Source organism: Hirundo rustica, chromosome 3 (assembly GCF_015227805.2).
Source record: "Hirundo rustica isolate bHirRus1 chromosome 3, bHirRus1.pri.v3, whole genome shotgun sequence".
In the NCBI taxonomy this organism is placed as follows: Eukaryota; Metazoa; Chordata; class Aves; order Passeriformes; family Hirundinidae; genus Hirundo; species Hirundo rustica.
The window spans coordinates 81590621-81602424 of NC_053452.1; the positions used below are offsets into that span (position 1 = coordinate 81590621).

At 40.3% G+C, this 11804-nt stretch overlaps 1 protein-coding gene across 10 annotated transcripts in view; it reads left to right on the top strand.

Moving 5' to 3' along the window:
* Positions 1-9617, top strand: part of SNAP91 (synaptosome associated protein 91) — a 65057-nt gene extending 55440 nt beyond the window's left edge. For all 10 annotated transcript variants that reach the window (XM_040058030.2, XM_058419672.1, XM_058419674.1 and 7 more), the window contains 6 exons: positions 1000-1030; positions 2215-2326; positions 5144-5227; positions 5297-5401; positions 6866-6966; positions 8191-9617. In XM_040058030.2, the coding sequence (XP_039913964.1) occupies positions 1000-1030; positions 2215-2326; positions 5144-5227; positions 5297-5401; positions 6866-6958 (425 nt within the window). In that variant the 3' untranslated portion in view covers positions 6959-6966; positions 8191-9617. The remainder of the gene's footprint in view (positions 1-999; positions 1031-2214; positions 2327-5143; positions 5228-5296; positions 5402-6865; positions 6967-8190) is intronic.
* Positions 9618-11804: the final 2187 nt, after the last annotated feature.

The following is an 11804-nucleotide window of genomic DNA, read 5'->3' on the forward strand; positions in this document are numbered from 1 at the left end:
CAAAGCTGGTGGACACAAATAGCTGACTTCATGTTCAATAAAAGAAAGATTTGCAGTGGGGTGATGAGTGCACTCAAAACCAGACCTTTTCTCAGGCAGAAAACTTGCCAGACATGTGCTTGAAATGCTAAACTAAAATACGTTCTTTCCTGTAGTAGGAAAAGGGCTAGAGCCTTTGTAATTAGAGATTAGTAGCTGCAACCCCCCCCCCCAAAAACCTAAAACAGAAGCCCACCTAAGCTAAGGTGTAATCCTGCTGAAGTTGTATAAAAGGAATACTCCCTTAGTATATGTAAAAACACCACAACGAAGATATAACTGATATTATGATGCAGACATGGTTGCTGGGCGTGGTGGAAAATACTGCACTTAGAAGTAGCAAGACTCTTAATTGCTTGAAACATCTTCTGCAAGTCATCTGCTATACCCAAGTTGGAAGGAGAAAATCAAACAGCATTTATGACTTACAGGACTTATAATAGCCCTGTGAAAAGTGTACTCTTTAAAGTTTAACTTCAGACTTCTTCCAAAGGGTACTTAAAGAAACTATTTGTTTGTATTTGTTTGTTTGTATATACTATATGTATGACAGAGCAGATGAAACAGTGCAAAACTTAGAGGCAATATCCACCTTTATGTGTATGTAGAATACAGCTTTTTATTTCCATGTGTGTAATGAGGAATAGAAATTACTTTTGTCACTATGGTAGATAGTTTGGTACTTTTAAATAACTTAGCATTTTGTAGGCCTAGTTACTTTGGTTTGCTTTTGGAGCAAAGATGACTTTCTCAAGACATCTGCAGGGTTTCTCAGATGTTTGTCCTGAAGAATAGGTAGATGTGACCAGTCCTCTGATGCTGTCTAAATGAAGACAGCCAAAACGTTTTTGCTCTTGATAAGCCCAGAAGCAAGGAAATGTAAACTGTTGCTTTGGCATGCTTCAATTTACTGAACATGTGGTTTCTTTTTTATTTCCTTTTTTTCCTTACAATTTTCAGATCTTGGAATTTCTGGTACTACTTCTAAAAAGTAAGTTCAACTTTGCTTAAAGATAAAAGGAGGTTTTCTACTCTGCTGTATATCTCTACATCTATTTCAGTGTTTATAAAGAAACAACGAATTGGTTATATGCCCCAGCCTCCCAGTCCAGAAAAATTCGGAAGAAAATATTCTATTCTGCACAGGTTCACTGAATAATTAAGATTCAGTGTTCCTGATACAGCTTATAAAATTCCTGTCTGTAATCTGAGTGTTAGAAATATTTTTTCCTGTAAATTACTGTCTTCATGTTGGATAGCTGATTTCCAAACAGCTTATAATGAGCAAATAGTCCAGATAATAAACTGTAATAAACTCAGTAATCTATGCTAATATGTAATAGTTTTGTTATATTTTTACAGATGCAGAATGTACTTACTGTGTAGGCATTGAAAAACTTCCAAAATAGAAAAGAGGTTAATTCCACGCAGCAATAAGCTTCTTTTTGCAAAAAGAAACATTTACAACGTTGCATTTATTTTTTTATCTTCCTAACCTAACTGCCTGCGTGTGCCCTGAGTCTTCCTCTGTCTGTAAGACTTCAAAATGTGTTGTGCCTCTGTGGAGATGATAGGAGGGATATGTACAAATATGTCATGAGGTTTAGCCCCAAAATGTAGCTTCCTTCAATCTACTTTGTTCAAATGGTGTATTTTGTTCTGGGTAGAGCAGCCTGTAAAAAACCTGGTTTTGCGACAGCCTTTTTATTCTATGAATGATTTGTTTCTCTTGTATCTATCAACTTTTTGCAGAACTGAATGCTTTCCTTCTTCAGCTGTCTGAGCAAGATTTCCAGCACTGAAATGGCCTTTCAAAGACATTTAGCAGGCAGCTCTCCTGCCTGGCCCCAGTAGAACAGGCAGTAGCAGTCCCTCTTCCTACTTTGCAAGGGTATATGCGATATGTTACCTTCAGTCAATACTAAGTAGAACTTCTCTTTAATTCTCACCACAAAGGCCATAACCATGTAACTGACTTCAGCTTAGAGTGTTCTGGTGTCTACTGCTAACAGCCCTTGAAACTGAGTGTCACTAAAAGTATATCTTTCTGTTAATAACTGCATACACCATAAGCTAATGTAGCTGCACGTCTAATGCTAATGTGTGCTGTAACTGGTTTTCATTTTCACTGTGGAAGTATGCAAATAATAGCCTGCCTCTCTCCCTCTCTGTTAGGGGAGACCTTCAGTGGAATGCTGGAGAGAAAAAGTTGACAGGAGGAGCAAACTGGCAGCCAAAAGTAGCACCTGCAACATGGTCAACTGGTGGTGTCCCAGGTGGTCCACTGGTAGGTGCTTAATCCATAGATAACGCTGGTATTGGACTTCCAATATCTGAGGAGACTGTGCAAGCACACCTGTAGGGACTGCTGCTCCACTCTACTGAGGCTAAAGTTTTGCTTCCACGTAAATTATATGAGTATTTCAAGTCACGTTTTTTAAGAACAGATTTAGAGCTGGTATAAATAAACCATTGAGTGAGAAATGAAAAATACACTAGCGTATGTATCAAGATATTGCTCTACCTGTATATTTAATGCCTGTGGGCATTTCCAAGTGTGTGATTAGCCATGTAGGTGTGGCCAGGATCAGGCCCAGGTCAAGTGCCTAAAATAAAACACTATTGATCCAAAGCTGATGTACTATAAGGAGAAAATAAATAGATTTTTCTCAATTGTTACTAAATTAAGTAGATCAAAAGACTACACAGTATTCATACTGATCAGGTACCTGATGTTAGATCAGGAGTGGGTAGCTAATTTAGCAGGGTAAAGCAGTTGGAAAAGGAGAGATTACCCTGTAAAAAGTATCAGAAGGCACTAATTTTGAGAGAAGAGGGTTAAATTGAGCTAAAAATCTAAACCTGGCACAAGAGCAACTTGATCATGAGCGAGCTACAAAAGTATTCTGAAGAGGGGTAATACCTGATCTCATCAAATGTCTCACAAGGCTTAAAAGAGGCTCCATTTGAGCGAGGTTGGGTTGGCAAAGGAAAGAAAGAACTGCAAATGGGGACCATGACCAGTTCAGTTCCTTGCTGCCGCAGCCAGGTGTTAACATGACTCTGAGCATGTTCCATAATGTTATGGAAGATAAAAGAATTCTCTGTACTTCACTTAATGTGTTAGTTGTAACATAACTTTTTTTCTTAATAGACAGGCTGGGCAATACTGTACAGTGTAAGTGAAATTTTTTTTTGATCTCTGACTGCACTTACTAAACATGAAGATACTAACAGCACCTCACCGGCACTACAGTTACTTCTGCTGGCTTAAAACTAGCTGGAAGCTTCTAACATGCCTCCTCTTGGACTGTCGGTCCAACAGACAATTTTCAGCCAATGGGTTGAATATGGCAGTAGTGATAACCATTTCTGTGCTGTAAGCTTGAAAATTATCTCTTTACTGCTTTGCTTGGATGCAAAATAAATATGAAGACAAAAATGAAGCTTTTCCTCATGTCAGTGTTTGAACCACTTAAGTTTTGGTCCCTTCTTGCCTGTCTTGTGACCTTTCAATTCCAGGATTAAAATCAGCAGAATCAAATCAAAGCCCATTCCCTCAAATGACCTACTGCTTAAAGGCAAAAGTAGGTTCAGTTTGTATGACCATTTTCTTGGCATCTGCTGGATGCTGAGCTACAATGTGTCCCTGTAAAAGCAGTCAGCTTGCTGCATCTGAGGTCATTAACCTGTGTGGTTTAGTTTCTTGCTTTACATACCCGAGTGTCCAAGTCTTGGTTTTAGTTTGGGGACTCCCTTTGCACAGCAGTTTTTAACTGAAATGCTCCCCAGAAAACTTTCAGACTGGAATAGAGTTCATAAAGTCGTAGCCAGAAAATGTAGTGCTTTTGATTAATGAATCTGGGACAGGTTATCTTGACTTGTCTCCAGCTTCTTAAGAAACTGGCATATTTTAGTCTGGAAGCAAGGATCAGCCAAGGGCACTAAAATGCAGCATTCATGGAAGTGGACTGTGCAGTGAGTAGTTCCAGTATATCTCCAGAGACACACTCTCCTTTGAACTGTGAGTGTGCTAGCTGCTCTCCAAGTGTTGTGGGATGTTACTGACGCAAGATGGGTGGCAAGGATGTGGAGGCACAGGCACGACCATACAGCTCCTGTAACGGCTTGAGAAATTGTGCCTGTTTGCTTAGGCCATACAAGAGTAGTAATGAAATCCTACTGCCATTTTTACATCCCTTTCTTGAATGCTTTCTGCCTCTCTTCAGGGCTGTTAATAATTTGGATTGTGTGTGTGTATATATATATATATATATATACATATCTGTGAAAAGGAAAGGTTTAGATGCCTTCAAGGCTATAAGGAGACTCTACATGGGAAGTTACCGAGAAGGGAGCCAAAAGGGGTAATGTGTAGGCTGTGTGCTAGATAAGTGAGGTGGGGTGGCCTTTTTAAAGGTGCTCTTGTGCTATATATCCAGTCAAACTACTAAACAAGCAGTTCTCTCTTCCTGAATTCTAGTGGAAGATAATCTTCTTTTTTTTTACTTATATTATTTGGACGAAAATCACAGCAAGTCAAGCATATGAATGAAAATCACAGCAAGATAAACTAAACTGTTTTACTAAGTATGTAATAGTTCTGATTGTGGTTTAAGTGTGTGAACTTATCCTTTTACTTCAATGAATCTTGGTGCATAATAATTTTTTTCTTCGCTGTAAACTAATTATAGCAGCTATTTCTTTTAGCTTTACAATCTGCTTAATCTTTTACTAAAATACAGTGCTCTAATAAGTGCCATAGTGTGTTAGCTATTATGAAATTGGGATCCTTTGTATACTGTGTAGAAGGAGAAGGAAACTGTGTGTCGTCTCAAGTCTATTTTGAGTTGTAGTCAGTAAATGGACTCTTCATGAAGAGAATGGAGTCTGTCACCATTGCTTTCTTACGAAGAAACAAGCTGAGCATAAGGACTCATTCAGCTCGTTCTTTGAAGCATTGTGGTTTTGAGGCTGCGTATGTGCTGCATAACAGTCCTACTTTCCAGAACAGCTTTGAGAATGCTGGAAACTCTGTGGTTTCCAGATGGTTGCTGTTAGATTTTTGTGCCTTTTTTTTTTTTTTTTTAAATTTATTTTTTAGGCGGGAGCTGTGCCTCCAGCAAGTGCCGTTCCTGCCGGAGGAGGTACTCCACCTGTGCCACAGCCAGGAGCAGCATTTGGGATGGTGAGTCTCTTTTGCTCCCCCGCTCTCCGTGCCTCGCCCAGACCCCGCTGACTCGGTGTTGGTTTGCAGCCCCCAGCAGGTGCAGGGGTGCCCATGATGCCCCAGCAGCCGGTGATGTACGGGCAGCCCATGATGAGGCCCCCGTTCGGAGCCGCCACTGGCCCTGGTGTACAGGTGAGCGTTACTGCTACGCACATGTTTAATTGCTCTCCGTGTCTCTAGAAAGCAGCTTGTGTGTGTGCATTAGCTCAGCTCTAGCTCTGGGGCTGTAAATGAGATGTCATAAAGGATCAGTTGCCTGCCTTGCAGCAGATCACATGAACCACCTTGATGATTTTTTTTTTTTTTTCAGTTGCCTTGTACAATAACAATGAAACAGGTTTGAAAAGTCTCCTACAGCTAACTACATCCAAGATCTTTTTTTTGGAGGATATTTGAATAAAGCTGCAAGTGGAACTCTCAGGCATTGCTATTCTGTTCACAGCCTACCAAAATTTACTCTACCTACACTCAGCAGGTGGTGCAGCATAAGCTGTAACACCTGTCCCAGGCTATTGCTTCAAATAGAGTTTGGTTTGTAACACTGAAAAGGAAAGGCCTTTCCAGAGGAGAGACAGGAAATTATTTAGCTGTAGCATTTTGCTTTTTCTGACTCAGAAGTCCATCTGCCTTTCAAGTAAGGATGGAGATGGAAGTTGATGCTGCAGCTATAAAATCTCACTAGTAACCCCTGGAAACCAGGCTACCTCCCTTGTTTTGCAAATACTAAGCAATCAACATATATCAAACAACACTTTTTAAGTAGGAAACTACATTTCCAATGAAGTTTGTCAAGGTTTCCATGTAGAAATGGAAAGAATGTGAAACTGCTTTAAGTATGAATATACTTAGTCTTGCTTTTCTTCTCACTTTAAACGGTCTCTGCACTTACCAAGAATATTATGATGGGACACAGAAAATATTTTCTTAAAGAGTGGTCATCAGGGTGCCAGGACTACATCTTGTGCCCTGAATTGAAGTAGGAATGGGGAGGAGTAAGGACAGAATGGGAGAATCATTTGACCACCATAGTCAGAATTGTTGCATCAAACTTCAGTTGTTGCATCGAACAACGTTTTCTGTGGAATAGCTGAGGATTTTTATACCTATCAAAGGAGGATCCTAGAATGATCTAGTCATGTTTCCAGTTTGTTTTGGACTCCTATTTACATTACCAATATCAAATAATTTGTACTTAACTTCCAGTCACAGGGATTTTCAGTCATACCCTGCAGGATCCACTCTGCTTGCTCTGAACCTTGGTTTTTAACATCTAACAATTGTCTGTCTTCTGTCTGTGTTGAAGATCCTAACGCCATTCTGTCTTACAGGGAGGGAGTGATCTGAAGCTATGCTAATTAGGATCTACAGTGTCTGTAGCCCTATCCATTAAACCTGCCAAACATTGTTAACCCTGTAGTAAGGGTGGAATCCAAACAATGCTTGAGCAAAATGGCACCATGGCTGAATTTGCAGACAAATGCGAACTTTGTATGCTTGAAGTGTGCTTGTGTGAGAACTGCCTATGTCTATCTAATGCCTGTGTATTCTTGTCTGCTTTGTTTTTTTTTTCCTGCCTTCCTGGCTGGCATCTGTCAGCTTTCTCCAAGCCCAACTCCTGCTACTCAGAGCCCCAAGAAACCTCCAACAAAGGACCCATTAGCGGATCTTAACATCAAGGATTTCTTGTAAACTATAAGGTATTCTGTGGCTGCCTGCTCGAGCATGTCACACTGTGGTACATGTCTGGCACACAGATGTTGTTTAGGTTGCATATGACAGATAAAATAGCAGCTGCAGAGCTAGAAACATGGACTGTAACAAAAACCAAATTCTCTGTCCACGCTCTTAACTTTAGCCTGAAAGCTCGACTCACAGGTAACTTATCCTGACAGTTGCTTTTTGGCAAAAAAACCTAAACTGTCTTCAATGTATAACTTCTATTTTTACCTTGTTTCCATTTAGTCCAAGCTTCATGTTTGGTTTTTTCCTTGAAATTATTACTGAAACACGTGGAATGATAACAGGGTACAAATACTGGGGAGGGAATGGTGCCAAAGAGGCTTGTTTCAGTCTTGTGGGTGTTGAAACAGATTTGGTATCATAGGTGTGAATGTATCAAAAGGGGAAAAACTTACATATTGTCATCAAGGGAATGTTGTTTGCAGCTCTTTACTGCTGCCAGCTAATGTCCTCTCCTGCCATACATTTTTTCAAGGCAATACTTTTCTCAATGCTAAGGCTGTGAAGTCCTGAGCAGTGCTGTGTAGAGCAACAGTGGGGAAGAACAGAAGAGTAAATGCAAAGAAAAAGAGAGCAGAAGCAAAAAAACAGTACTGGAAGGAAATAAAGGCCAAAACATTATTCTGATAATTCTGGAGGGCCAAGTAGGAATATAAAATTAAATTAAACCCTTAAAAATAATAATGCACAAATAAGGTATACATTTTATATTTAAGACTAAGATAATGTGTCTAGAATTAGGTGAGGAGAGGACAGTCGTTGCATAACTTTAAAGCCTTCTTCATGAGTGACTTTTATTCCTTCCTAGAGTTCAATTCTAAAATTTGTTCTGAGCCTACTCTGCACTGGAGCTGGCAGCAGTGATTCAGACTGCTCTTAGCAGGCACCTCCCAGTCCCACCTCATCCTTCTCCAAATTCCAGCCCCAGGGAGGTGTACCTGGCACTTGGCTGAGACAGCCAGGAGTGGAGATGCACCTTCACTGCTGGGACTCACTGCTTTCAACTTGTATGTGAAGTAGAGAGATTCATAGCTGGCTGTGGGAAGGCTGCTACTTCGCTAGAATCTGATAGCAAATCCTTTGAGGCGTGAACAAATGAGCAGATTTGGTGCTCTTTGTAGAACATGCTTTACTAACTCGTTGTATCAGTTTTCATCTAATACTTTTCTGTACATTCACAGCTGCGGTTTTTCTGACTGGATGCTGAAAATGTGAGTTTGGAGTCTACAAATGGATGCTCAGAGTTTCTCAGTGAGCCACCAGTACCAAACCCAGTGCTTACTCAGACTTTCTCTTCCTCCTGAAACGTGTAGCACAGCTGTGAAAGTGAACATTAGGAATGTGTACTACCTTAGCTGTTATCCCTACTCTCTCGAAATTTGTGTATTTGGGTTATTTGTGTTTTACAATTTAAACAATGGATGTATGTTTCTGATGCCTTCTAGTGCTTTTCTGAACCTATCCCACGGGGGCAGATTATGCAGCTGTTGTTTGGTGAGCCATTTGGAGCAATGTCTGTGGTTTTTGAAGGTTTCAATGTATATAACTTTTTGAGGACACCCAAAGTTTCCCTAGGACTCAATTTCTCCTTTATCTGTTACAAAACATAGTGTGATAATATCAGATAGTAAAGAAAATACTTACAAAATTGTGCAGAATACTTTTTTTTCCCCAGTCACAGGAATCTCAATTGTCGTGAAAAAAAAATGTTTTATTTTTGTGGCACTGTATATGTTAAAATAATTTAAAGTAATATAAAGAAAAACTTCCATAACAAATACTTTTTCAATGATTTACCAAGAATGAGAAATCATATCTGAGAGAATACCGTATTTATTACTGGTTTTATTTTTAAACCTATTTTAATTGTTTAAGTTTTTATAATTGGCATATTTATCAGTTCTTGCTAAATGCACTGAAAATAAGTAAAGGGTCAGTTTCTCTCCATATAGTTGGGAAAAAGCAACCATAGTTGTGCTGGCATTAAGGGATTTCAAATACGAGAGCACTTTTTGGTGTATCTGTAGTCAGAACATTACAAGTGATGTTACTCATCTCTGTTCAGTTCTTCCGTACATCTCTTAAGTTAGTGCTTACCTGTGTATGCCTTAGGATAGTGTTTTCTCATTGCCCCGAATGCGCTGTGAGTAGCTTTTGTACTATTGGTGATTAGATTTAATTCTGATCCAGAGATCCATGCCCTTTACTGTACATACTGTGTTTCTTTAATTTTTATTTGTTCTCATACTGTTTCTGCTGATGGCTTGGTGTAAGATCTTGATTCTTCAATGAGGTCACTGTTGATCAGTGTTACAAGTGGCTTGGCAGTTCTCTGTAAAAGCATATTGGGTTGGAAAGATTCACCTGAAGTCTTTCAAATGAACTATTTAATCAATGTATGGTACCATTAAAAGTGGTTGTATCTGAATTTGCTGTGGGGATAACATACGCTGTAATGGGAAAGTTCTATAAAAAGTTAATTTCAAAATGGCTTTTCTTTGTATTTCAGTTTAAAAAAATCCCCAGACAAAAAAAAAATCCAAAAAAACAAAAATCCCCAGTGCATGTGTGCCCTCTGAGATGCAATAAACACCTTGATCAAAGTAAATATCTTGTTGCCAGTTTCATACTCATTAATATGTTGAGCACAGTAATATACTTTGAGAGGTGAAAAATGTGTTTAGGCCCCGACACTGATTCATGAGTCTGTTGCATATGGAAATTACTTTTATAGAACCATAGAATCATTTAGAATGAAAAAGACATCTATGATCATAGAGTCCAACTGTTAACCTAACGCTGCCACCTCCACCACTCATCCATGCCCCTAAGTGCCACATCTGCAGCTTTCTGCCCTCACTGCACCAATTTTGCAACCAGTTAATTACCAAGTGTGCTATTTCTGTATAGTTTATATGTCTGAATAACCCCATCAGTAATTTCATCTCACTGCCATTCCCAGGTGTTCTCAGCTGCGCCCAGTGTATGGCAACCTAGGGTAGGAACAGCCCCTGAGCCTCCTGGGCACAGGGACATCCCTGGGACAGTAAAGGCCTTTCTTGGAAGGGTGCTGGCTGGAAGGGTGGGTGGGGAGCAGGGCTGCACTCGGGGGACTCCAGAACCCCCGTGTCACAGAGCCACCACCTGGCACTGCAGCATTCACAATGCCCCAGGGCAGGATAAAGGGGGCATTGTTTTTATAGCTCAGCCTTATGATGGTGAGCGGACAGTTGCATCCTAAATTTCTGGATTAAAAATGGCTAAGGCTCAGCAAGACCGCCATGTTTCCTAACTATTTGAGCATGAAGACCTGAACAAAATCAGTAACTGCACCCCCAGAAAGGCTCACCATGGTTTTTCCTACCCTGCCTTGTGGCTGTGTCTTGACAAATGCAGGGAACGCTCGACTTCTTGCCACTGTGCAGTGCATGTCTTCTCAAAGTGAGGACAGCATTTTCAGAGGAGAAACATAACCAAACAAGTAAATGTATTTATATAAATATGTTCATTAATGTCTTACTCAAATTGAGATGATGAGCTACTACTCGCTGAATTGCAGATGAGTGTTTACAATGTCATGTGTTTCAAGGGGCCAGACCTCAAGGTGAGGGTTTTCTCCTAGCCAGGTACATGCCCCTGCCACAGAGTAATTGACTTTCTGTATTAGCTTCATCCGTGTCAGCAGCCTTTGGTCCTGATTTTGGTTAGTTTTCTGTAGGTGTCATGGCCAGCAACTGTGTATGTGTAATTTGTTATCTTGTGAGTAAATAGAAGCCTAGACAAAAGGGAAACTTAGGGGAAAAGCATCTTGAGGTTTGTTCACTGTGGGAAGTAAAACCGGTGTATTTCCCCACATGCTGACTAAGGCTAAACGAAAGTGACTTGCTCTCTCTGGCACAAAGGAATTATAAAATCTGGCTTGCAAGGGAACCATGTGGTTGTCTCCTGGCCTGTAGACAAGAACATGTTCTTGTTATCATCTGAGTTTCATCATCCAGGCACGAACGTGTCTGTGTCCTGCTATGACTAACCACTTTTCAATACAAGCTGTAGGGAAGAGTGGGTGGAAAGGAGTGCTCCCATCTGTGAAAAGAAGAAACTCTCCTTCCCCTGCATTTTTCATGAGGAGAGGACAGATTTCAGACAGCTGATATGTCCCTTATCCAAGTTCTTGCTGACCTGTGTGCTGATTTCTTTAAAAGGTGGCACTTCTGGCTGCATGAGGCTTTTGCAGTTCCCCCTTAAGCTATGAGTGCCTTAAGGAGTGGTAAACACCTGGAGAACCTGAATTCAGCATACTGCAGAAATTTGAGAAAAATCCAGCTCATTCTGCAGAATGTACTTTTTTTTTTTTAATGTTTGGCGTTAGCATTGCCTCCTACTTCCCTTCTTTGTTCATTTGTTCATTAATTTTAATTGTCTTTATTTGAAAATTTTAGCTGTAAATGTACTGTAGCTTGAGCTGATGACTTCTGGATTGATGCTGGTGTTTCCACAGATGAAAGCTTGGATGGTGAGAAATAAATATCTAAGTTGTCTTCTAAGATCCTGGGGACCACCTTAGCCTTTCAGGCTGGTTGCACAATCAAGCTGTACCTGAACTTCCATTCTTAAGATTTAGTAAGGCAGCTGCAAAGGCTAGCTACTTGCCGTAAAAACAAGCAGGAAAGTCAAGAGCAAAAGCTGTTCCAGGGTCGGGGGAAAAGAGAGGGAAAGAAAGGAAGATTTGCTTCCGACTTGCTTCGATATTATGAGATACTACTTACTGGGGGCAGACAGCATCTGGTATATGAAA